The following is a 24,982-nucleotide window of genomic DNA, read 5'->3' on the forward strand; positions in this document are numbered from 1 at the left end:
TTAACAGATATTTTTGTTACCAGTACTCCAGACGTTCAGTCACTTTTCTAATGTTTACCAAACTTCTTCTCACAATACATTTTTAACATCTATCTTTCTTTCACCATGTAGTTTATGATTATATTTGTGTATTATGAATATCAGAGCATATGCAAATATAGTCAAATAGTAAAATCAACAGCCTCAGTCTCCTGAAATCGAAGTCCGCAGGTTCAGTTTGGGTCATCTGATAATGCCATCAAAGTTCTGCTCCCCCTTTCTGTCTTCCTCATGCATCCTTGTCATCATCAACTGTTTGTATCTATCCAACTTCTCCCTCACCTCCACAATCTGTGTCCCAGGAGTATTTAGAAAAGCTGAGAGATTTTATTTTCCTCTCAAATCTGCTCCTCTAAACATTTACTCCTTCTTAATCACGATATATACTTTACTGTTTTCTGCTCTACTGCAATGGAACACAGAAAGGTAGAGGTAAGAGGATGATACAGTAAAACATCAGTGTCTCCCCATGTTTTTTTTCTTATGGATTGAAATAAAGAGAACATCAGCAGAACATGAAAATTTAATTCTGATTGGTTCTGTGGTTAAATTGTGACAGGATTGTGGCTAAAGGTCGGCTTAGGGTGGAACCTGTTTGCTTACTGAGACTGGATGTGCACAGTAGATTGCAGGCTTTGATTCGCCGTTTTGCAGTGTTTGCAGTTGACATTCCCTCGACACCAGCACAGATTTCATGAATCAAATACGTTTCACCTGCATGCATCCATCCAAAGTACCAAATCTATGAGCTTGCATGCCTGAGCTTACTCAGTGTAAATTATTAGTCGCTGCACAGAGCTCTGAACTTGTCATGTTGATGTTGTTGGGATGACTGCTTCTTTAATGAATATAACTCACTATGGTTACATTCATTTGACTTCACCACTGCTTATGTTTGTCTCATTCATCTGGGTTGGTTATTTATTGACATTTATGACATTGGCACCTTTTACCACTCTGAAGACTCAGATGAACTGAGAAATGAAAGCTTTGCATTTTGTCAATACCTCCTTGCTATCTATTGCAGTCTTTCAACATTGTATTTATGGCCTTTTGCTGTTCTTGCTCTTTGGCCTCCATAACTCCTCCTTATTTCCCTGTGAAAATCTATACTTCCCCTCTTGATGAATTTCTCTTGCTTTCATGTATCTTCCTGTCCCATTCCATCTCATCCCTTCTATCTTTCCTCCAATCTTTCAATCCCTCCATCTTTCTCAGTACTTTGATGAGGAGCAGGATGACCATGAATACCCCTATTATTATGAGGAAAAACAGGCTTTCCCTCCTCCTCTGCATCCCCCTCCTCCCTGCCTGGGGATCCCAATCACCAGGTAAATTGGGAGCAAGAAGAGGGAAAACAAATGTAATGGAACGAAACAGGGAGCGTGACATTTTAATACATTAATATTGCAATCCGTAATATACACTTGATAAATATTTGAATATAATTTAAATTTATTCTACAAATTGTATAAAGTTTTTGTGTTTTATTCTTTAGCAAGTCAGGGGCCTTTTATCTGTTATCATGCCGTACCTCCTTTATTTTACTTCACATTTTCCTTTCTTATTAATCAAGATTTACCTCCTAAACATCCACCTCATATCTGCCATTTGTCTTACTCAGGGTTGTTTGTTTCCTGCCAGATTTTTGTCTCAAGTCATTAAAATGTTGTCATTTATGTATGTGTGTATGCTCACATGTGGCCAAGTGGCGGCACTGAGGAAGTGTAGGTATGCTTGTTTTGGCATACACACATGTAATTTATTTTTCTCGATTATACATTAAGTTGGATAACTTTTAACATAAACATAACATAAAACATAGCAGAATCTACAAAAACAAATTAGATATGCAAAACATTTAAACATTTCTTATTAAAGCTTCTGGATCTGTTGATGGTACTAAATTAATTTCATTGGACTGAGTTTATGCAAATATGACTAAGATTTTTTTTAAAAGCCTAAGTAATTTCATCTATTTCCTTATAATGTTGATATGATTTATGATATTCAGTTGTCACATAGAAAGAAGTGCTTAAAATTTAAGCCTTTAGTTTTGTGGTCTTTTAAGATGAACTTCAACAGTTTGCAGCAAACTGTGTTATTTGATCTTTTCATTGTTTTAACACTTGCATGATCACTTAATTGTTCTGAAAAGTTACGATTGTTGCATGTTGCTGTCTTTTTGTAATATGTATTCAATATATTTTTGTCAGAATATATAATTAATTTACTGCATGGTAATACAGTTGATGTTTGCATTATGTTCATAAAAGCCATGCATGGATGCCACAGGTTGTATCAAAATGTGTTCAGACTCTATGCTTGAATTACCCCTGAAGGTCTGTTTCTTCTCATGTATCATTTTACTGTTATTTTTTTAGAATAAACTATTCTTATTTGCATGCATTTACCTGTAGTACTTGTGAGATAAGAGTTGATCAATGTATGGTACTTTTTTATTTTGGGGGGTTTAATTTGACTGACATGTTTTTGCATGCCCAGATAACATTAAGCTGTCCTTTGCATGGCTTAACAGCTGGAAATTACCTGATTTTCCAGTTGGACCTCATAGTACATTAGTGCAGCTCTGCAACAGGTTAGTGCATTAGAGATAAGTATGACTGTATGTGTGTTTGTGGGATTGTTTCCACAATGTGTGTGAGTTAAAACAGCTGGCTTTAGCTGACCGTTCACACCCTCAGTGCCTCTACTAAACCACAACCTCCAGTTCCTTAGAGAGCAAAGATGCTGCTTTGTCATTTGATAATGGGAATGGCATTACTGGAGAAAACAGCAAAATTAAATCATACAATTTTGGATCAACGTACCAACATTTCTTAAATGCCTCTTGTGAATCCACTGCTAACTGATTTTAGTAATGTTATCTTAGATCTAGACTTCTGCTGTATCCAGTAATGCCTGCACAGTCTCAGTAAATCATCCAGACCTTAGCCATCTTTATGTCACTGTTTGTCAAAACACCCACTCTTGTCTTTTTGTCTCTTTCTGTCAATCCTTTGTTTGTGCTTTTCATTTTTCTCCCAACCCTTCTGTGTATCTGTGTCATCTTCTACCCTCCCTCCCTTTCTTTGTCAATTTGCACTTCTACATTATAAATACTCTTCTACAAACAATTTTACTGGATATTAGAAGAAAGCACTCGATGGAAAAGCAGCTCCATCTAAACCCCATCTTGTAAAAGTTAAACCCACTCCACCTAAGTCAGCCAAGACTGGACCATACAAAGTGGTTGTCAAGCCACCTATGCCCACCAAAGCTTCTAAATCTCCTACAACTAAATCACCTAAAGCAAAACCTACTGCAGCAGAGGTCCTCTTGTCTAAGATCAAGCCAACTACAGCAAGTAAATCTAAACCCACATCTGCTCCTGCTAAGAATGGAAATGGCAAATCAACTGCTCAGAAGAAACCAAATACTGGCACTAAGGCCAATGGTAATGGTAATGGAAAGACATCTGCGGAAAAATCTAATGGTAACAATAAAGCTCAAACCCACACTAATGGAAATGGCAAAGGGACCGGAAAGGCCTCCGTTGTGTCTAAGGTGAATGGAAACGGCAATGGCAAAGCTACAACAGAGAAGAAAGCTGTTGGAAATGGCAAAGCTACTGCTGAAGTTAAAGTTAATGGCAATGCTGGGAATAAAGTCAATGATGCAGCTAAAGCAAACGGCAAAACCAAAGAGTCTAGTAAAGAGGCTACAAAAATTAAAACCACTAACAAACCAAAGACTGTGGCCAGTGTAGCTACTTTAACCTCCAAGCCAAAAACTACTAAAGCACCCAAACCCACAAAACCAGCTCCAACAAAAATGGCAAAACCTGCTGCCACCAAGGGTTCAGTAGGAAAGAGTAAAGATGTGAAGGTTCCTCTGGTCAAACCGACTATCGGCAAACCTCAGAGGGTTTCCAATCCAACAAAAGCAACTTCTCCATCTCCAGCCATCCGACCCACTTTGTCTAAACCTACAAAACCCAGGACGATAGACAACGATGTGAAATCCCAACACAGGCCTTTCCCACCATTTGACAAGGCTGCGCTGAGTGGATCTGCAGTTAAGAAAGTTACCACCGGTTTTCAACAGGTACAACATGAGGGTTCATGTTTGGCTTGAAATGTCCACAGATTTCTGCTCCGCTCTTTCATTCTCTTTGCTAGCATTTTCCATCTACTAGGACCTACAGCAAAATTGCAGATGTCATTGCAGATTTTGATGTAAATCCTCAAGCTAGCTGTCTGAATGGAAGTTAGTTCATAAGAACATACCGCCTTCTTGTATTTGCACGTATCATATGTTCCTCACAATCTTTGCAACCTCTCCATATGATATGATCCTGCGGCGCACATTGAAGCATGGCTACAAACAGTTGATCTGTTCTTTACTTCATGCTGAGACAGAATCCTAAGCCCCAGACCTCATTTTCCATGGAAACACTTAAAGTAAGAATCAAGTATTTATCATGGTACAGAAAGTGGGAATCGACATTTATTACTACACTTAAAACACTTGCAGCAGAACAAACCTCCACCTGTCGCTTTGTCACTGTATGGCAATTTGTTTTAGCAGCCTGTCTTTCTGATTTCTATCTCTTTGTCTTTTGTTGACTTTATATGACATATACAGTACAGACCAAAAGTTTGGACACAACTGTGTGTCCAAACTTTTGGTCTGTACTCAATACAGACCAAAAGTTTGGACACACTTTCTCATTGAATTCAATGAGAAGGTGTGTCCAAACTTTTGGTCTGTACTGTAAGTAAAACAGTTTCACAGAACGCATGACCAAAGTCCAGCTCTGTAAGACTGTTATGTCACTTTGTCTAAGTTTCCTTATCTTGGTTGAATCTACATACTGAAGCATCAAGCTGTGATATTTCCATCTGATGGGATGGATAGATGCTCTCAGTGTTGCTTCCAATAAGAGCAAACTTCACACTTTTTGAACCTTGGCTTGTGAGCAAAATAAAGCAAAACCAGTTCAAGAATTGCATGAAAAGAAGTTTCAGTAAAGTCTCAATGACATTGCAAACTGTGAAAAATGTATAGTCATTGATATGCTAAAGCTACCTGAAACTTCTTTTCTGAAATGGATCTTTATAAGATTAAAAATGTGCGTTGCCAGTGAAACGAAAATGGCCACCGGTGACCACAGTTTTACAATGCTTTCCAGTTTCTGGCTAAAGCAGACTGAACTAACCCTGCTCTCCCAATCAATTCTGCTTATTTCCTCTCTGCTCACAACTTCCTGTCAATCAGGATGTAGACACTGAATATTCTGAGGCTGGCCACACCCCTACAGACACCGATTATTACTATGAGGAGATGGTTCCACAGCCAGACGGTGAGGTGATTGGAGAAGAAGAGATACCTGTTCAGGTAAAAAGAAAATGACTCTTAATTACACATCTCAAATAAAACCAAATATATAGATAGATCTTCCTTTATAAATTTGTTTTCAATATTTGTAGATTAAATTCAACTGGACAGACAAATTTATCAAGTGAATCCAACAGCTAAGAAGTAAATATGTTTGATTTGTACCACAGAATTAAAAATGGTTTAGTATCTGTATGTTGGTGAGCCCAGTCCTTGTAGATTAATATCTTAGTATAAGTTCTTTGCTCTTCTTTATGTATTTCTAACCACTCATTACTGTGCTGTTGGCCCTGATGCCACAAAGCAACATGTGAGAGAAACTTCCTTCTGAAAGAGAATGTCCCACATTCATCTCCTTTACCAACAAACATGTTTATGTGGCTCTTTTTCTCCTTAACAGCAAGATTCTTATGTTGTTCTCATGTCAAGATACCTGCTTTAATATCTAAGTCATCCTGAAATAAGAACAAAAATCTTGTGAAAAAAAGCTCCACATAAGAATGTTTGATATGTGGTTTTACCACAGAGACACAAGGAGATGGATAAAATTCATTCTTATAGGAAAGAAAAGGCTAACTTGACTGGAGTACAGTTACCACTCAGGGTTCCTTAATGGTGCTTTTGTGTATTTTGTCAAAAATGTTTTTTAGTTCTCATGTGTTCATGTAGAAAATCAAAGTTAATTTTTTACGTATTTGTGTTAAATGATTTTATTGACTTCGTCCAAATTTTGTGCTGAAATCTGTTGCAACTTTGAAGAAACCTTTGGGATGGTAAGGAATGCTGTTTGAAACACTACAGAGCCTTTTATATGTGTTTTCATTTGTATGAGTTACAAGCAAATATTTCTGTTTTCCCACTGGATTAAAACCCTTGTAACAGAGTTGGTAAGTACACATGTAACATTTTTGCTTTGCATAGAGTAGCAAGTAGCAGAAGTTTGTTTTCGCAAAGTTTGTCATTATTAGTTTGTGTTCAGAAAGGTAAAAATGAAGGTCTGCAGCACAGACTGTCTTTCTCTCTGCGCCAAACTCTTACAAAAATTAATTTATTTGCAAATCATCAAACAGAAGCTGGTAATGAGATGCTCTGCTGAAAACCTACTGAGAAAACTAAAACAGAAGATTTAGAGTGGCAGGATAAATGTCCTTCAGCGTTGTTTACGGAAAAAAGCAGACTGAATCGAGGACTGATTACGTTTCTAGGAAATGCCACATTGTTTTATTTTAACTCAAACTTATAACAGTTGCACAAGGTAAGTCATATTTAAACTGTTCCCTTTTCTGGTACACCTCTTTATTTCTACCTTTTTTTTCTGCTACACTTACATTTTCCATTCTGCACATCTCCCATCTCATTACTTTCCCTTCCCTTTCTTGTACCTTTATTTTCTCTTGGCTCTTTCTTTCCTGTTTTTCCATCCATCCTTTTGGGGCTGTAAAAACGCTTCACAGCCCCAGGAAGGAGAGGAGTTAGAGGCCACAAAGACAGGCGGTGTGGGAGAAGAAGAAGTCTTCACTGAGGAGTATGTGACTGGAGACGTGGGCATGAAGGAATATGATTATTCCTACAAAGACTACAGTGACCCAGTACCAGAGACCGGAGAGGCTGAAGGCTACGCTGGGCCCGCCTTGTCCGCTGTGACCCATGAGGGAGGCGTGAGTATTTTTGCTTTTGAAGCAAAAAAATTGTTTTAACCAATCAGGAAGTTCTGGTCTTTGATCAATTGTATTCAATGTCTTCTCGATAACTTGTTTGAGTTTGCTACGTGTATTTTTTTAATTTAACCCAAACCAACACAGTCCAGATAAATTTCTTATCCACTGTTGGTAATTCAAACATGCGGTTAAAGTCTTTGTGTTGACATGTTGATGTCACTCAATTAGAAAAAAGTTATTTAAAAGATTTCAAAGATATCCAGGCAAAACTCAGTCAATCAAAGAGTTTTATTGAATGCAATTCAAGGCCTTGAAGTTACACTGTTGGTTGAAAATGCTTTTATTTTTTAAAGTTAAAGTAAAAGTGGCTAGTACTCATGTAGAGGCTGTTACACATAATCAGTAACCTGAAGCATCACATACACTGAAAATGATCATCTAAAGGTCATTTATTTTCAGTGTCTTTTTTCAGTGTATGGCTTTACTTTGGTGGTGGTAAGCTTCTTTATTTCATTAAAAATGTATGATAGTTAAGGACCAAGACTATGGAGAACCACATAGGTAATCGAAGAAAATCTTAAGAGATTCACACAAGAAAAACACATTTTCATTGTATTACATTTATTTTAATGCTTTAATAATGTTGTGGGAAATTGTTGGTTATTAGTGTTGACTTTTTTTTTGTTTATAAGTGGAAGCAGCTCCATAATGATTGTGTTGTGTTCCTGGATACTTGTGTGTTTTCCTCAGGCCGGCGTCAGCGGCCAGAAAGGAGAAAAAGGAGAACCAGCTGTTCTGGAGCCTGTGAGTCATTTGTGTTCACACAATGTTCAGAATTATGACAACTGATTTACAATATTTGGAGGTTTTTAATTGAGCCAATGGGGCATCTTCATACTAAAGAAATGTAACTGCCAATATAAAACAGTTTTTTTATTGATTTATTTCCAACCACTTATCAGTTTCAACTCTAATAAATATTGAAGCTTGTTTGGTTAATGAAAGTCTCAACAATTTTGGTTAAAGTTATTGTATATCAGTTAAGGTACTAAATATTAAAATTTATATACACATTTTTATTGTGTCCATAATTTAGTTACAAAAAGTTTTTTCTGACTCCAGTATATCCAGTATATATATATATAGTATATATTAGGTATTATTAGGAGAATACTGATTTCTGCATAGTGCAGCTGTGACATCTTTTGTCTTCAGTGTTTTATTGACCTCTGTAAGCATTTTTTATTTAATGGTTTTTGCAGGGAATGCTGATTGAAGGTCCTCCAGGGCCTGAAGGACCTGCTGTAAGTACATTGTCTGCTTTTTTGTTGTCTAATTGATTAGATTGCATTTTTTTATTTCTTGATTGGAAAATGTAGGTATGCATTTACTATACTTAGTTTATTAAAGTGATTTTGTCTGTTTTTCAGGGGCTTCCAGGACCTTCTGGTCCTTCTGGACCTCCTGGCTCAGTGGGTGACCCTGGTGAGAGGGTGAGATTGTTTTTACTAGTGCAGAATTGTGATTAATAAGTGAGGAAATGGTTTTAGTGTTTCTTCCCTATTATCTTTGTTTAATGCTCCTTTTTGTTCTGCAGGGTCCTACAGGTAGGGCGGGACTGCCTGGGGCCGATGGAGTTCCTGGACCTCCTGGAACCTCAGTCATGCTGCCTGTAAAATATTTTTACTTATTAATACTTTAGGAATCATTTCTATTTCTAATATTGTTTAAGGTGTTACAGTGTTTCTACTCACTGGTAGCTGTAATTTTGTATTTTTAGCATGTTTAGCCTACTTTATGAAAGGTGATGGATGTTTTTTTTATATGACAACAACAACTAATTAAATATAAACCTTTAGATTTATTCTGTATTTATGCAGAATAAACAGTTTCTCACTGCTGGGAATGTTTCTGCTCTTTGTTATTGTTCACTAACAGTTTTGTTTTGTGTTATAATGATGTAGTTACTGACTTTCAGTTTTAAACAAACCTTTTATTTTCTTATTGCAGTTCCGCTTTGGACAGAGTGGGGGCGATAAAGGTCCGGTTGTTTCTGCACAGGAAGCCCAGGCAGCAGCCATCTTGTCTCAGGCCAGGGTTAGTTCTGATTCTCATTTAATTTTTCCACAAAGCAGGCAGTTTTTTTAATAATTAGTGATGATTTGAAGTTATCCATTTAGATCTATTGTAGCCTGTGTCATTGATATTGCTATGTTCTTTTTTTTTGGTTGACATGAGATGTTTTTTATTTCATTTAGTCAAAGGCACCAACTGTAAAGAGATGACAAATTAAATTAGGAAATGGAAAGACATCTAAATATTTTCAAAAGAAACTAATACATAAGGGGTAGTAAGTAACAAATTGAATGTTATTTTACAAAATCAAATATCATTGCAGTAAAAATGTAAAGTTGTTGTTATGGTTTTGTTTTATTTGTTTTACTTAAACAAAATCATAATAAATAGCTATATGTCCCTATCATTGTTGAGGTTAAGACATATTTTTTTTTATTTCTGTAGATGGCTCTGAAGGGACCGCCTGGACCGATGGGATTCACCGGACGCCCAGGACCCCTGGTGGGTTAACAGCAACCAGTTACAGATCTGTTTGTTTTATGGCTGTTCTTTCATAAACCTCTTTGTTCATTAAATTGCTGTTATTATTTGAGGGTTTTTTGCATCAAACTGTGCCATCATTAATGCCTGAGGAATTATAAAAACGTTTGCTATGATTATCTTGTTTTTCCTCAGGGAAATCCAGGAAGTCCAGGTTTGAAAGGAGAGAGTGGAGATCCTGGTTCTCAGGTAAATCACTCATTTCACCACATCGGTGAGTTCAGCCTACATGGATGTAACAAATCTTTGGCATTTTTGGTTTAGGGCCCCAGGGGGCCCCAGGGTTTGCTGGGTCCTCCAGGAAAATCTGGAAGAAGAGTGAGTAAAATAACTGTTTTTTAAAGCTATTTGAAATATTTTATCCATAAATATTTAATATTTGTACTTTTGGAAGTCCAGGATAGTTTTTTGAAAGACTCAGTACAGGACCTCTTCATTTGACTCTATTTCATTTGTGTTTGTACAAGTATCGCCCTCCAAAGCTATAGATGAATGTTATAAAACAGTGTTTTCCATATCCTGTTAACAGGGTCGTGCTGGTGCTGATGGTGCCAGGGGAATGCCAGGAGAGACTGGATCCAAGGTAAACTATGCTTCATTAATTTGGGATAATTAGCATCATCAAATTTAACACAATTTGCCAGAACTCCCAAAACTAGCAGAACAGTCTCAGCTTTATGGATGAAATATTTTGAAATAAAATAAGTTTCCTAAAAATGTTTGTTTTTGTTTCAGGGTGATCGTGGTTTTGATGGCCTTCCTGGTTTGCCTGGTGATAAAGGGCACAGAGTAAGTTCAACATTAGTTAAACATTAGTAATAATATCAGTTTATTTGTATCTTTCATTGCTTATGATTTTATAAACACCTGTAGAATGTCCAAAGTCTTCATCTGAAATATCCTCTGTTTAGGGTGACCCAGGTCCAATGGGACTGCAAGGATCTACTGGAGAGGATGGAGAGAGGGTGTGTAATAAAAATAAAAACATTAAATTTATTAGAAAGTATTTTTTAATTAAAGATGTCAAGTGTTACTTGACATCTTTTAGATATCATCTACTCACTGACATGTTGTGTCTGTTTCTGTAGGGAGACGATGGAGACGTTGGACCTAGGGGTCTCCCAGGTGAACCCGTGAGTGTTTCCATGACAACCAAGGAGATTTAACATCTCTGTATTTTGAGATTTTGTGTTGTGCATGTAAATATATAAAAACTATTCAGTTTCTCACAAAAATATTCATGGTGTTTTAGGTTGAACTGGAGGATGATTTTACATGAAACTTGTTCTTGTAGCATGAAAGTTTTTATGCTACAAGAATAAAGACTTGTATTCTTGTACAAGTCTTTATTGTTGGTTGAATCCATCACAACCAGTAAGTGATGGATTCTTATTGGTTGATGTTCGTCTTTCTGCAGGGACCCCGTGGTTTGCTTGGCCCTAAAGGTCCTCCAGGAATCTCTGGACCTCCTGTGAGTAAAATCAGTTTAAACTCACTAATCTGTCTTATTTTAACATTATTAAGTTATTAATGTCTGACCACAACAACCTCAGATCCTTTGGAACAAAATTACAAAATGAATCCTTGATATGTTTATCAGTGTTATTTATAATAGTTATGGGAGAGTCAGAACCACCAGTTAGAAAAACCACTTGATTTTTTCTACATATGATTCTTACAGTTTGAGATTTTTTATTTTATAACTACCTTAATGCAACATAATAGTTATGCCAGCTATTTAGCTTTGCTTTCTAATTACGTTCAGTTGGTGTCCATGATTAATTTCATTTGTATAATTTCTTTTTAGGGTGTAAGAGGAAATGATGGACCTCATGGTCCCAAAGGAAACTTGGTCAGTAACCGTTTAATTTTATTTTATTGTAATCTGTGTTTGCATTTTTGACTCCTCTGGTAGTAGCACAAGAAAAAAACGACCTAAAATGAATTATCAATCTCTCTTCTTCATTATGTGTCTCTCAGTCATCGTTTATCGTCTCTTTCTGTCATTAAGGGTCCCCAAGGTGAGCCAGGACCTCCTGGTCAGCAGGGAACTCCAGGAACTCAGGTGAGAAACCAGCAGCTGTTTCTGTGTGTCAAATAATTATGTGCTGAAGTTTTTATCCTCCAGCCTGAGATGCATTTAAAGTTGCATCTCCATACATTTTAATTCCTTCATTCTCAAAATATGTGAGAACGACACATTGTTTCATGTTTATGAAAATATATTATTGTGAGTTATTTTTTTAATACTAAAACTTCTGAGTCCTGTTCATCCCAGTATTAGGGTTACCTAAAAACACAAGAGTCAGTCAAAAAGGATCCTTTACCTGGGCTGGTCTGAATACAGAAACACTTAAACTTTCTGCAATGTAACAACCACAAACTTTAACATATTTTCATTCAATTTTTGTGACAGAGTAAGGAAAGAGTAAGGAAATGGTTTTTCCATTCTTTTCCACATTAATGTTTGAAAAGTGTTGCATGCACAGGATCTTTTTAACCCTTCACTCCTTTGACTTAAAACTAAATTAGCAAATAGAGACCAGCTGTGTGTAATTTAATGTCAGTAAAAATGCAGATCTTCTGTGAAGGACTCAGATCTGTTAGAAAACATTATTGTTCAACCAGCATCATGAAGACCAGGAAGCACAGCAGGGAGTCCAGGAGGAACCTGTGGAAAAGTCTAAAGCAGGATTATGTGATAAAACAGCGATGAACTTTGATCTCTGTTCAATTTATTATCTGAAAATAGAAAGAATATGGCACAACTGTGAGCCTACAGTACTAAGACATGATGGACGTTTGGCAATACTTGAAAATTGATGTTCACAGAAACTTAATCCAATCTGAATGTTTTTTTAGAAACAGGGAAGAGTAAAAATTTCTTAAGATGCAAAAAAATGTAATAGAGTTGTAGTTCTGAAATATCCACAAAGAATTGAAGATACATATCATAAGAACCTCTGAGTTGTACAGTAGTTAAATATTGTGCAGCCTTCATGTGTAATTGTTGTTTTTATGTCACCAGTTATCAGTCATGTTGGACAGTTTTGGAACAAACCTGATCAGGTTTTTGCTGCTTAGATGCTGAATTCTTCATGTTTGCATCTCAGTATTATAACTTCTACATTTGTTTTATCTATAGATATTCTTGGAGTGTATATCTACAATATGTAGATGTACACTTTTCCACATCTACAATATGTAGATGTACACTCCACAATTTATTATTTCAGCAAAATTAACTCTGTTTTCTCTGCAGGGAATGCCAGGACCTCAGGGGGCGATCGGACCACCAGGAGAGAAAGTAAGTACCGCAGTTTTTTACATCTATTTCAGAAGTTGTGACACATTTCTAACCAGATTTGGTCATAATTTTAGTAGAGAAAATGGATGGATAGCATCATAAAACCTTCATTTTCCAGATGCAACTACTTGGTTAAAGTACATTTCAAAAGAACCGAGAATAATACTTTCATGTTTTATAATCTCTAGATTTTATTAAAATGTTATATTATTAATATATAAAATACTTTTGAAATGCAACTTTTCCTATTCACCTATTAGCTGCAGACAATTCAACCCTGAAAAGTATAATGTGTCTGTATTAAAAAGATTGATGGTTTAATGGCTTTTACTTATAATTTTAGATTTTTACCATCTTAACTTTCTCTCTAGGGTCCCACTGGAAAACCAGGTTTGCCAGGAATGCCAGGAGCTGATGGCCCTCCTGTAAGTTCGTTTTGATTAATAATTTTATTTTTACATTAAATAAATATAGCCAACACTAAGGCAGAGGCTCTATTTCATTTATTCTCAGGGTCACCCAGGAAAGGAGGGGCCGTCTGGCACTAAAGGAAATCAGGTTGGTACCGTCAGTTTCTCTGATTTATCAACCAGAGTTCTGAATATATTTTCATAAAACGCATTTTAAAGTTCATAGAGTTACAGAAAGAGTGTCTTTGAAAATAACAAATATGTTTGCCTTAATTTGTGTAATATGCTTCCAACTCATTGTCTTCAGGGTCCCAACGGTCCTCAGGGAGCTATTGGTTATCCTGGACCTCGTGGCATTAAGGTCAGTGCATTTTATTCATAATTTACCAAAACTTCTTTAAAATTTAATTGTTTTTACTGAACCTTTGCTAAGTTTTAATTGAATTCACTTTTGGAGATCTTTTGCATTTCAAATGTAAAATAAACTGAGTCAATTCAAAGGATTTTATTAGTCAGTTGTTATTTTCTATCTCAGTCACTGATAAAATGATCCTCTGGTTGCAGGGAGCTCAAGGAATCCGGGGTCTAAAGGGTCACAAAGGGGAGAAGGTTTGTCCTTGATTAATGGTTTAATGCCACCAACAGTAGCATATCACAGAAACATTATGACATATTAATCTATAGAGGACTAACAATAATACAAAACAATGACTTGTGCTTTATTGTCATGTGTTTTTATCCTCAGGGTGAAGATGGATTCCCAGGAATTAAGGGAGATTTTGGTGTCAAGGGAGAAAGGGTAAAATTAATTATACATCCTAGATGGTTGGATTAATCTTTAATAAATTAACTATTTAACGTCTTCATTGTACTGATCAGTTTTATGGTTTATTGTTGCTTTCTTTATATATACTAAAGGCGTTATTTTGTGTCCTGTTGGTAGGGTGAGATTGGAGTACCTGGACCTAGAGGAGAGGACGGTCCTGAGGGGCCGAAGGGTCGAGTTGGACCCCCTGGTGAGCTTGGAACAATTGGCCTTGCTGGGGAGAAGGTATGAATCTTTTATTCATCTTTAATTTTGTATCTATTTAAAGTGGCATTCATGTTTAAAGAGATGTTTCGAAACAATGTTGTTTTAAACCACAGCAGATGCAGAATGTTTATCTTGAGGACTAAGTGAACAACACTGTAGTCCATCAGGAAACTTTAAAAAGTAACAGAAAAACACGGCAGACTCTCTAGTTTCACTGAAGTCTCCAGTTTGGGAACCTTAATGTTTCTCTGTCAGCTGCTGTGACAGTGAAGAAAACAATGTGGCCCAAACCAAAGATTCACATTTTTCAGGCTTTTACTTAATTCTTCACCTTAAACAACTTCAAATGTAGCCACCACTGCTACTGGACAAATTTCAGCCATGGTCCAAAATGCTGCACAGCAGAAGACATGCAGGATTAGGGATTTCACAAAAGCTGCACTTTAATGGTGCATTCAGGGTCAGCTGGTACTTCATGGTTTCTGTATCAAAACTGCTCCAGTGACTTAAACCATTTTTATTCTTAAATATCAGGTTCTAATTTTTTTTGTAAGAATGATTTGATCACTCTAAGAATTATCAGTTGATCATTGAGAAGACCATTTATTAAATAAAATGTAAATAAAAGTTTCTTTCCCAGAAATTGACACTCCTTTTACATTTTTTATTATTTTTTGATTGATTTAAGTCTCAGGATTCCCACTGACAAGTATTGATTTCCCAAAAGCTGCAGTCCTGTTCTCCTGCTCAGACACAAACTGGGTATAAACTGAATAAAAATAATCTTAAATCTAAATCTGTCAGGTCAGAATAATTTTGGACTAAACTGTATGTTTGCTTTTTTATGGGCAATTAAATAAAGACACATAATAATGTTTTTTTACCCTCCTGTGTTTGTGTCACATTAGTCAAGACAATTTGTTTCTTTTATTGTATTTAAATGAGAAAAACATGATGTGGATGTGTTACCCATTACTTCTCATAGAGTATAATTCTGTCTAATCTTCTTGTAATTTTGGCCAGGTCTCTTTAAAAGGAGATTTTAAATCTCAGTGAGACATATCTGTAACTTAAGGTTACGTATTAACAATATTAACTTTACAACCAGAGCCTTTGTTAAATCATTTTAACAGATGTAACAGAAATTAACAATAATAGAAATAACTATAGAAAATTGATGGATTTATGTAGCAGTTATGTAATTACTGCAAGTATTTTTTCCACTTTAGGGTAAACTTGGTGTACCTGGACTTCCTGGATATCCTGGAAGACAAGGAATCAAGGTAAAACAAAATACAGCTTGAGAATAATTTTATTTTTTCATGTCACTGCCAATATTTATATATTTTTTTAACTTTTATTAGGGATCTCTTGGATTCCCTGGATTCCCAGGCTCTAATGGAGAGAAGGGAACAAGGGTAAGTTTTTAGTCCTGTGAAAAAATTTATATCAATATCAGATGTTATTTGCAGCTACATTAATATTGTAATATTGTGATTCTATGTATAGTTAAACTGAACAAATCCATTTTTTGCTCTGCAAATTGTCTTTCATGCACTTTAAGTATCTAATTCAGGTTTTTTGTTTGTTAAATCAGGGAGTTACTGGAAAACAAGGACCAAGAGGACAAAGAGGACCAACGGTAATTTTAATTAGTTTAGTTATCCAGTTTATAAAAGCTGTCATTTTGTCAGCAAAGGGTGCAAAACTTTAACTGCACTGAGCCCAAAAAAATAACTTTGTAATTGTTTTACCTTCGCTCTCCTGAAGCATCACTTATAAATGGTGCCGCAGTTCAACGTTTGACCTCCAGGGGTCAGCAAAGAAAATATGTTTCTGTAGGGAGTCTATTATTATTTATCTGGCAATATGAATGTCATGCATGACTAGGATTTATTTATACGAGAATATTTGGTATATCATTTATCATTATATAATTTTTTAATATTTAAATTATAGTTTTTTGTTTATTTGTTTTTTAACTGAAACTTGTTTAACATTCAGGGCCCAAGAGGCCAGAGAGGGCCGAGAGGATCAACTGGGAAACCAGGAGCAAAGGTTTGTCTAAACAATGATTTCATCTAAACTGTTCAGATGAACTTTATTTAAATATTCTGTTTATTAATATTATTATTATTATTTTTTTTTTTTTAAACGTAGCCCAAACCATAGCATCTGATTAATGTTATTTATCTAGAGTTCTGCTCTAAACTCTTCTGACACATTAGACTGAAGCTAATGGTAAAAAATAAAAATACTTTGTTTAATATTTGTTAGTGTTTGTTTAATTATCTGTGTTTTAATTAGGGAACATCTGGAAGCGACGGCCCTCCTGGTCCTCCTGGAGAAAGGGTGAGTGCTAATTAATATTTCCATTCACTACAGAAAACCATCCTGTGATTATTATCTAACAAACACAAACATTTATACGACATTCATCCACTTTCATCTTCATAACAATGATCATATTCTGTGTTCCCACCAGGGTTTGCCTGGACCTCAGGGAGCCAACGGCTTCCCGGGGCCCAAAGGACCTCCTGTAAGAAAATGTTTTAATGAAATGGTTTAGTAGCTTCTAGTGAAATTAATTATTTCATTACTTATTATTAATAATAATATTACAGGGACCACCAGGGAAAGATGGACTGCCTGGGCATCCTGGACAGAGAGGAGAAGTTGTAAGTTTTATATATTAGTTTTATATATTTGTCATAAAACATTTCCAGATGTGTGAAGTGACATTTGAGGATCTTCTGACTGTTAGAAACTTTTTATATTTGTACACAAACAAAGCAAAACACACTAAAGTTCTCAGTTTATTTGCAGTTGTTATATCTTTTGCAATGATTTTATTCTTTATAAACAATTTGAATTAAATAGCTTTTGAGAAAATGTTGGATTAAAACAATAGTGTTGAATTTGCTTCAATTAATCTTAATTGTGTGTCTTAACAAACATTTTATAGAGATCCTATTTTATTGGAATCTAAATTAGCAGCACAGAACCGGATTATCTGTTCATTCAGTTTCTGTTCTGCAGGGTTTCCAGGGTAAAATGGGCCCCCCAGGGCCACCTGGAGTTGTTGGACCTCAGGTGAGCTCAGGTTTCCTCTTGTTTAACTTTTATCACTGTTTTTTGTTGTAATGTCGTTTTTCTTTAATAATTTTCTCCATCTGTTCTTTCCACCTCCATCCTTTTAGGGCCCGTCAGGAGAAACTGGCCCCATGGGTGAGCGGGGCCATCCTGGCCCCCCTGGTCCACCTGGAGAGCAGGGACTTCCTGGTCAGTCAGGAAAAGAGGGCACTAAGGGTGACCCCGGGCCTCCAGGAGGTCCTGGAAAAGACGGACCCCCGGGTCTGAGAGGTTTCCCCGGAGAGAGAGGACTTCCTGGAACCCCTGTAAGTATAATCAATACAAATACAGAAAACTGGTGTTGCTAAATCTTTCTAACTAGTTTCTAACTAGATGTGTATGAAAAGCACCACTAGTAAAACAAGAACTGGGGCACAGTCTCCATATCCAGAAACATACAGACAAAACATGCGTCGCTCAAACTCACCTGCTGCCTGTTTCCCAAATGAGTTTGTGGTCTCAGTCGCCGTTTTGTGTCTTTTAGTTCAGCCTGAGCTGTTGCTGAATCTTAATTCTCATTTTAAATTAGACATGATGGATATGCAACATATCCCAATGTGAACACGTACAGCACGTTGTTGTTTCTCATTTTTACAAAAAGTATTTATTATTCTGTTTAAAGCTGCACAGTATCAACTCACAGTCCATATCTAAATGTATACAGTTACTGTATAAATGTATAAATTGTAATTCTGAAATCTCAATGAACTAAATAGATGCTATTTTTGGGAGAATTTTCCATTTCATCTCATGATTCATGCATTAAAATCTGCATTTGGCCAGTTGGATGGACTTTAACTACGCCAGACGACCACAACACATTAGTGCCTTAGATTGTTGTGATGCTAAAGCTCACATGAAATGGAGGGATGAAAAAGAAAGAAAAGAGTTTGTACAATATATATTAGTCTTAATCTATCCATTCATCCATCTATTGTCTTCTGCTTATCCAGTGTCGGGTTGCAGCTTAATCATCATCACAATATTCTGGAATAATGTTGGCGGTTTTTAAATTGTGTAGCTCTACTAATCAGTTTATTTATGAAATGCTGCTTTTTGTCTTGCTTGTAGTCAAAACTCCATCGTGTACCTGAGGAGATGCATTGATGGTTTTAAAAGGTTGCAATGCAGAAAAATCTGTTTTAATAGCTAATTTATAGTAAGTTGTACAAAGTTAAGTGTTGAGGTTTAGCTGTAAGTGAAGAGAAGGAAACTGCTGCTGTTTTCAAACAGGGTTCACTTAGTGCATCTGAGCCAAAGTTGGTTTTGAGAGAATCTGATCTTATTAAAATAATCTGATTAGCAGAAATCAGATTTCCTTTTTACAGAAAGTGTGTATTTAAAACCTGATTTCTTCCTCCTGATGTTACTCCCAGGGTGGTGGAGGACTGAAAGGAGGAGAAGGACCTGCTGGACCTCCTGGACCTGCTGTACGTTTTTTAACCATCTCAGATATTTATATTAGTATTTTTTCAAATATGAACTCCTATTTCATATTTAAATTAGCAGTTTTTCAGCTGTGGATTTAGATCAAGTCTAATTTTAGCATAAATCTTTTTCAGTGTTTGAATTTTGCAGTGCATCTAAACATTTCAGCCTCATTAAAAAACTTCTACTGTGATTTAATCTGTTTTCTTGTACTTTTCTAGGGTTCTCCTGGTGAGAGGGGCCCAGCTGGAACTGCCGGGCCTGTGGGGCCTCCGGGCCGACCCGGTCCTCAGGGGCCTCCTGGACCAGCTGGAGAGAAAGGAGTCCCAGTGAGTCATCTAGACGTTTTTCGTATCTGGAGCTGACAGTGGGAATAATAGCTAATTTAATTCCTAAAACATTGTGCAGCTGTAGGAAAACTGACCCAAACTTATTGTTTTTTATCTTAACTTCTGTTAAGGGAGAAAAAGGACCTATTGGCCCAGCGGGTCGAGACGGAGTTCAAGGACCGGTGGGTCTGCCAGGTCCTGCTGGATCACCTGGAGTACCTGGAGAGGATGGTGATAAGGTCCGAAACTCACAATTCATTTTATTAAAGATTGGCATTCCTAAACCTGGTTACTAAGTTCTGGGATTGGTTTATACCTAATGATTAAATTTATGTCAGGCTTTATGCAGTGACAATATTTCTAAAACTTCTTTAGCAACATGCTAATCTGGATAATAAGATAAACCTACATGCTCTAAAGAAATGAGTTGAAACAGAATTATAAATACAACTCTTGAAACAGAAAATAAGCCAAATTACAAAGGTGTGAGTCAAATATTGGGCATTTTATAATTAAATTATAAAATGTAATTGATTTTATAATGAAATAAAATAATGTGCTTTTGTTCCAGGGTGAGGTTGGAGAACATGGGCAGAAAGGCGCCAAGGGAGGAAAAGGAGAACATGTGAGTAACTTCAATAAAACCTTCATATTTAATGTTAGTGGTAATGATCAGAGTGACATGTTTCAAAGGAATCTTGTCTCTTTGTTTCATTTTTCTATGTTGTTGTTTGTTAGGGTCCTCCTGGTCCACCGGGCTCAATGGGTCCAGTCGGTCAGCCTGGTCCTGCTGTGAGTTCAAACTTTGATTTATTTATTCCAGATTTTTTAAACATGATGTTTCTGGATTAGACTGTTGGTTGAGTTCATCAATATATTCTTATCTCCACGTCTTTTCTTGTGCTGCAGGGTGCAGACGGGGAACTGGGACCCAGGGGCCAGCAGGGGCCGTTTGGCGCTAAAGGTGATGATGGGACTCGAGGATTCCCAGGGGCTCCGGGACCCATCGGCCTGCAGGTAGAAACAAAGCTAAGAGGATGATTTTCTTGGTTCTTTATCCCAGAATTCATCATATTTTTAGAAGTGATCTGATCTACAGTTTTGTGTTTGTGAATTTTTTCCGTTGAGCTTCGTAGCTGAAGAGTTTTTATTTAACATTATGTTCTGTTCTGCAGGGTCTTCCTGGACCACCTGGTGAGAAGGGAGAAACAGGCGATGTTGGACCTATGGTGAGTTTCACAGAATACTAATTACTGTAAAAACCTGTGATGTGACTTTTTCTTTAAAATAAAATCACAATCAAAATGAAAACAAAAGCCTCTTCCTGTTTCCAGGGGCCACCGGGACCTCCTGGACCTCGCGGCCCTGCTGGTCCCAACGGAGCCGACGTGAGTCTTCAGAGCGTTTCTTTCATTAACATTGCTAAAAAATGTACAACTTGTTGGAAAGTTTAAAACTAAACTAAAACAAAGAAAAGAACAAACACAACAAGAGTATCAACCAGTTCAGGCTGCTGGAGATTTCTAAAAAAGAATTAAGTTACTTTTCATAAAGTAAATGATCATGTAATGATTTACTGAGTAAAACAAAAATTATCTTTTAGTTTTTTCTGTTATTAGGATGTAAATGTAACATCATAAGATTAATTAAATTAAATCTTTAATTAAATTAATTTTTTGTTTGTGTTTCAGGGTCCTCAAGGTCCTCCTGGTGGTTTGGGCAATCCTGGACCTCTTGGAGAGAAGGTGCAGTGTTTTTGGAAAAAATGATGATTTTAATAAAGTAACAGGTTTAAAATGTTCTATATTTTCTCCACAGGGAGAACCTGGTGAAGCTGGACCACCTGGTGTTGGAGGAGAGCCTGGAAAGAAGGTGAGAACCTGCATCCAACTAAATCTATAAAAAGTTTACGTGTTTAAAACCAGGTGCAAACTTGATAGCAAGCGCAACACTGATATACAAAACAGGTGCAACCAGGATTGCATCAGCAAAATGAGCAGGACATACAGTATGTTGGTCCTTTGACATTTGAAAAAACTGAGAGGAGGATTTGGAAATGTGTTGAGTGCAATGTGATTTATTAAACCCGAATCCAATTGAGTGATATTTCTGTGTCTTTGTGTAGCATAAACACAAAGTGACTCAAACGTGTCTGCAGTCACTGTGGCGAGCAGGAGGCAAAAATACAACAACAGAAGACAATGATTGTCAAAATATTTGGAACATAAAATATATGACCAAGATGTATAATAATTCCAGTGCAGATTATCATTTATGGCAGCATAAATCCGTTTGGTCTGGAGGTCCTGCAGCAGCAGCAGCTTGTCTGTTTAGCCCAGAAAAGGTGATGCAGATTTTCTGCATGCTTCGCAAATTGCTCAGGCAAAAATATCTGGTCAGACAGATTAATGCAGCTGGAATGCTGACATTTACAATTAAACCAAAACAAAAAACACCGACTAAACTTAAAATTGCAGCATGTTTTTCAACAAAAACAGAAAATCAAAAGCCACCAGAGATCAGAAAACCAGAGCCAGAAAAACACGGAGGGTAAAACAAGCTAGCAGAGCTAAATACAGCAGTTTAGAGCTTTATTTTTATTGATGTTTAAATGTTTTACTGTTGTGTTATTATACTTCTAACTTCATGTTTTGTGACCATGCTCTTCTCTGACAATCTCCATGACAACCAGTAGTTCTCACAAATCTTTATTTAAATGACTTGGTTCAGACCAGTAATCTGTTCCACATTCAATCTTTGTTGATCTCCTGCAACCTGCCCACTAATTTCACATGAATTTTTTTTTTCTTGCACAAGGAATTTATCATTCCTTATTTAAATCTTTTAAAAGGGCAGTGTTATGTATAATAGTTTTTTAAGCTTATTATCTCATCAAAAACACACCTGGAGTGTTGCCTTGATTCTGTCATGTATGTTTGAGAAATCCTTTCATCTCCATGGCAACCATTCAGCTCTGCAAAACGCCTGGGTGGACCTAGCCCCGCCTTCAAGGCGCAGCTCCTCCTTGGAGCTCCAGAATCCAAGCTTCAGAGTTTCCACATTACAGAGCAGCCCTCCTCCACAACTCAGCTCCTTCAGACTAGCCAGCAGCAATTAGCAAATCCCTGTTGGGTTACATTATAGGAGCTACTCCTCAGTGCAACACTGATAAAAAGGTTGTTGGGGTTAATAGAGGAGCCATGTTGTTATGACTTCCTGAAGGCAGAGTTTCAGAAAGAGAAGGAGTTTTTAAAGAGACAGAAGCAAAATTTAAAATGTTAAATTATAACGTCAAATTTAGCATTTTTATAAGAACTAAAGGTAAAATATTTACTTGCTTGTGCCTGGAAAAAACATAATTCTGCCCCTTTAAGACCAGACCCTCTGTGTGGTAGTCAGCAGTCACTGTCGTCTCTGATTGGTCAGCTGTGTCTGCATGTTAATGAAGAGTGGTGTTGCCGTTGACAGGGGCCTCGTGGAGAGCGTGGAGAGAAGGGAGAGGCTGGACAACCTGGAACTGCTGGAACTGCAGGAGGAAGAGGACGACCCGGAGACGACGGACCCAAAGGAAACCCAGTAGGACACACACAATGAGACACACACACACACCCAGGTGAATGAATTAAAACATTCTAATCTTAAACCTTCGTTTGTTTTTCCAACCAATTTCAGGGTCCTGTTGGTTTCCCTGGTGACCCCGGCCCCTCTGGTGAGGTCGGACCCAGAGTGAGTGTCTTTTAGGATTCTTAATGCATCTTTTCTTTTTATTTCAGATCTTCTTTTATAGCGGTTAATTTATTTTAGCACCGCTGCTCTATACTGGCTTAAATGTTCTGCTAAAATAGCATAAAATCTATTTCTGACTTTGTTTTCAGGGTCAAGATGGGGCCAAAGGTGAGAGAGGAGAGGACGGTGAACAGGGAGAGTCGGTCAGTAAAAATACGAAGCAGTTCAGATTTTAGGAGGGAACATTTTAATCTTTTCGTCTCTTGAATGTTATCGCTTTGTTTCCCTATGTCACAGGGCTCCCCGGGACCTCCTGGAGAGAATGGACCTCCTGGTCCGCCAGGGAAGAGGGTAAGAACATCTTCAACGTTTTACTGTTCACTGCTGATGATGATCTGATCTGTAAGGGCTGCAGAGAAGCAACTAAATTTATCTCTACTCTGCATTTGATGAACAGTTTATAAAAGGATCTCTTAACGTTAAAACATGAAACATTTTGTTTTATTTCTTCGTGTTTCACCTGTCAGGGTCCTGCTGGAACAAGAGGAGCAGAAGGACGACAAGGAGAGAAAGGAACCAAAGTGAGTTGATTTTCCAGATTCTAATCATGACGTCTCAGTTTAAATGATCACTGTTTGACTTTACGGCCTTTTCCAATTCTAGATAATCCATAAATATTTGGTTCTACTAGGGAAAAATAAACAGGAGGCACTTTGGACAATTCAGACTTTGATTATGTCTCATCATCACACCAGAGATAATTAACTTTATCATTAAATTATATTTTACTTGTAACCAAACAAATTTGGAGAAACAAAGGCTATAAAAGGCTTTGTGCCAGACAGTCAATAATGATGATAATCACATGTTTTTATAAAAGTCTTTGTTAACTGACTCTACTACAGTAGGCATAAATATCATTAAACATCATCTACTCTAAAAGTTTCAACGACCAACAACCTCATGTGAAAAAAGCTTAAAGATGGAAACATTCTTAAAATATTATTCTAAATCAAGAATCTCCAAGAAAAATTATTCACATTGTAATAACATTAACTGCTATATTTTCACACTTGTATATTTTATTTATTATTTTATATTTTGTATATATTTATGTTTACCTTCCTCTGATGTCAGTCATGCAATAATCTGCACTCTGGGTCACACTTTTAAGGAAACCACTATGTCGAACCTCCTATCTATGAGTTCTGGAGTAACTCAGCAAAATGTTGATAATAATTGTGTAATTAATAATTGTGATTGTTCACAGGGAGACTCCGGCGCCGTTGGACCTCCTGGAAAAACTGGACCTGTTGGTCCTCAGGGTCAACCAGGAAAACCAGGAACAGAAGGTCTGAGAGGTCTGCCAGGATCAGTGGTCAGTTGGATTTTATTTTCAGTTTTTTTACATCTGGAAATGCAGCAGAGATGCAACATTTTAAAGACGTATTTGGGTCATCGCTGAATGTGTTTGTGTTTCAGGGAGAGCAAGGAGCTCCAGGAGCCGCCGGACAGAAAGGACCGCCTGGACCGATGGTAGGACAGCATCTGTTACTAATGTGTGCAAAACTTTAATAACCTGCTAATGTAAAAAAAAAACACAATCTTGCATTTGTGGTGTTTCCATTAAATAATAAACACAACTTCCTGTTGACTCCTTCATCTTTTCCACCAGTAGTAACATCCGGTTGTTGATCACATGACTTGTGTGATACGAAATGTTTTCATTGCAGTTTTGCAAAAAACACAAATTTCAATACTTCTAAAAAAACCACTGTAGCTATCACAAACACCTTTTATACATTATTTTTAAACTGGTTTGTTTCCAATAAGCAAATTTTTTTTGGTAATTCCAATTTGCTCAGTGGAATCGCCGCTTGTAAAACCCTTCCATGTTTTGCTGT

General features: G+C 36.8%; 1 protein-coding gene across 6 annotated transcripts in view; it reads left to right on the plus strand.

Moving 5' to 3' along the window:
* The window catches only part of LOC102224957 (collagen alpha-1(XI) chain-like), a 44,546-nt gene that overhangs the window by 14,854 nt on the left and 4,710 nt on the right, over positions 1-24,982 (plus strand). Inside the window, exons 6-56 of one of the 6 annotated variants that reach the window (XM_023344361.1) lie at positions 3,193-4,146; positions 5,320-5,439; positions 6,894-7,097; positions 7,848-7,901; positions 8,360-8,401; positions 8,528-8,590; positions 8,695-8,769; positions 9,108-9,194; positions 9,618-9,674; positions 9,849-9,902; positions 9,978-10,031; positions 10,243-10,296; positions 10,449-10,502; positions 10,625-10,678; positions 10,802-10,846; positions 11,131-11,184; positions 11,521-11,565; positions 11,725-11,778; positions 12,976-13,020; positions 13,392-13,445; positions 13,534-13,578; positions 13,738-13,791; positions 13,995-14,039; positions 14,176-14,229; positions 14,374-14,481; positions 15,693-15,746; positions 15,828-15,881; positions 16,061-16,105; positions 16,468-16,521; positions 16,771-16,815; positions 16,949-17,002; positions 17,088-17,141; positions 17,503-17,556; positions 17,664-17,861; positions 18,972-19,025; positions 19,245-19,352; positions 19,484-19,591; positions 19,924-19,977; positions 20,091-20,144; positions 20,262-20,369; positions 20,528-20,581; positions 20,687-20,740; positions 21,044-21,097; positions 21,171-21,224; positions 22,821-22,928; positions 23,025-23,078; positions 23,228-23,281; positions 23,376-23,429; positions 23,606-23,659; positions 24,349-24,456; positions 24,561-24,614. In XM_023344361.1, coding sequence (XP_023200129.1) covers positions 3,193-4,146; positions 5,320-5,439; positions 6,894-7,097; positions 7,848-7,901; positions 8,360-8,401; positions 8,528-8,590; positions 8,695-8,769; positions 9,108-9,194; positions 9,618-9,674; positions 9,849-9,902; positions 9,978-10,031; positions 10,243-10,296; positions 10,449-10,502; positions 10,625-10,678; positions 10,802-10,846; positions 11,131-11,184; positions 11,521-11,565; positions 11,725-11,778; positions 12,976-13,020; positions 13,392-13,445; positions 13,534-13,578; positions 13,738-13,791; positions 13,995-14,039; positions 14,176-14,229; positions 14,374-14,481; positions 15,693-15,746; positions 15,828-15,881; positions 16,061-16,105; positions 16,468-16,521; positions 16,771-16,815; positions 16,949-17,002; positions 17,088-17,141; positions 17,503-17,556; positions 17,664-17,861; positions 18,972-19,025; positions 19,245-19,352; positions 19,484-19,591; positions 19,924-19,977; positions 20,091-20,144; positions 20,262-20,369; positions 20,528-20,581; positions 20,687-20,740; positions 21,044-21,097; positions 21,171-21,224; positions 22,821-22,928; positions 23,025-23,078; positions 23,228-23,281; positions 23,376-23,429; positions 23,606-23,659; positions 24,349-24,456; positions 24,561-24,614 — 4,329 coding nt within the window. The remainder of the gene's footprint in view (positions 1-3,192; positions 4,147-5,319; positions 5,440-6,893; positions 7,098-7,847; positions 7,902-8,359; positions 8,402-8,527; positions 8,591-8,694; positions 8,770-9,107; positions 9,195-9,617; positions 9,675-9,848; positions 9,903-9,977; positions 10,032-10,242; positions 10,297-10,448; positions 10,503-10,624; positions 10,679-10,801; positions 10,847-11,130; positions 11,185-11,520; positions 11,566-11,724; positions 11,779-12,975; positions 13,021-13,391; positions 13,446-13,533; positions 13,579-13,737; positions 13,792-13,994; positions 14,040-14,175; positions 14,230-14,373; positions 14,482-15,692; positions 15,747-15,827; positions 15,882-16,060; positions 16,106-16,467; positions 16,522-16,770; positions 16,816-16,948; positions 17,003-17,087; positions 17,142-17,502; positions 17,557-17,663; positions 17,862-18,971; positions 19,026-19,244; positions 19,353-19,483; positions 19,592-19,923; positions 19,978-20,090; positions 20,145-20,261; positions 20,370-20,527; positions 20,582-20,686; positions 20,741-21,043; positions 21,098-21,170; positions 21,225-22,820; positions 22,929-23,024; positions 23,079-23,227; positions 23,282-23,375; positions 23,430-23,605; positions 23,660-24,348; positions 24,457-24,560; positions 24,615-24,982) is intronic. The other 5 variants (XM_023344362.1, XM_023344364.1, XM_023344363.1 and 2 more) reach the window with 5 other exon arrangements.

This window comes from Xiphophorus maculatus, chromosome 13, assembly GCF_002775205.1.
Source record: "Xiphophorus maculatus strain JP 163 A chromosome 13, X_maculatus-5.0-male, whole genome shotgun sequence".
Taxonomy (NCBI): Eukaryota; Metazoa; Chordata; class Actinopteri; order Cyprinodontiformes; family Poeciliidae; genus Xiphophorus; species Xiphophorus maculatus.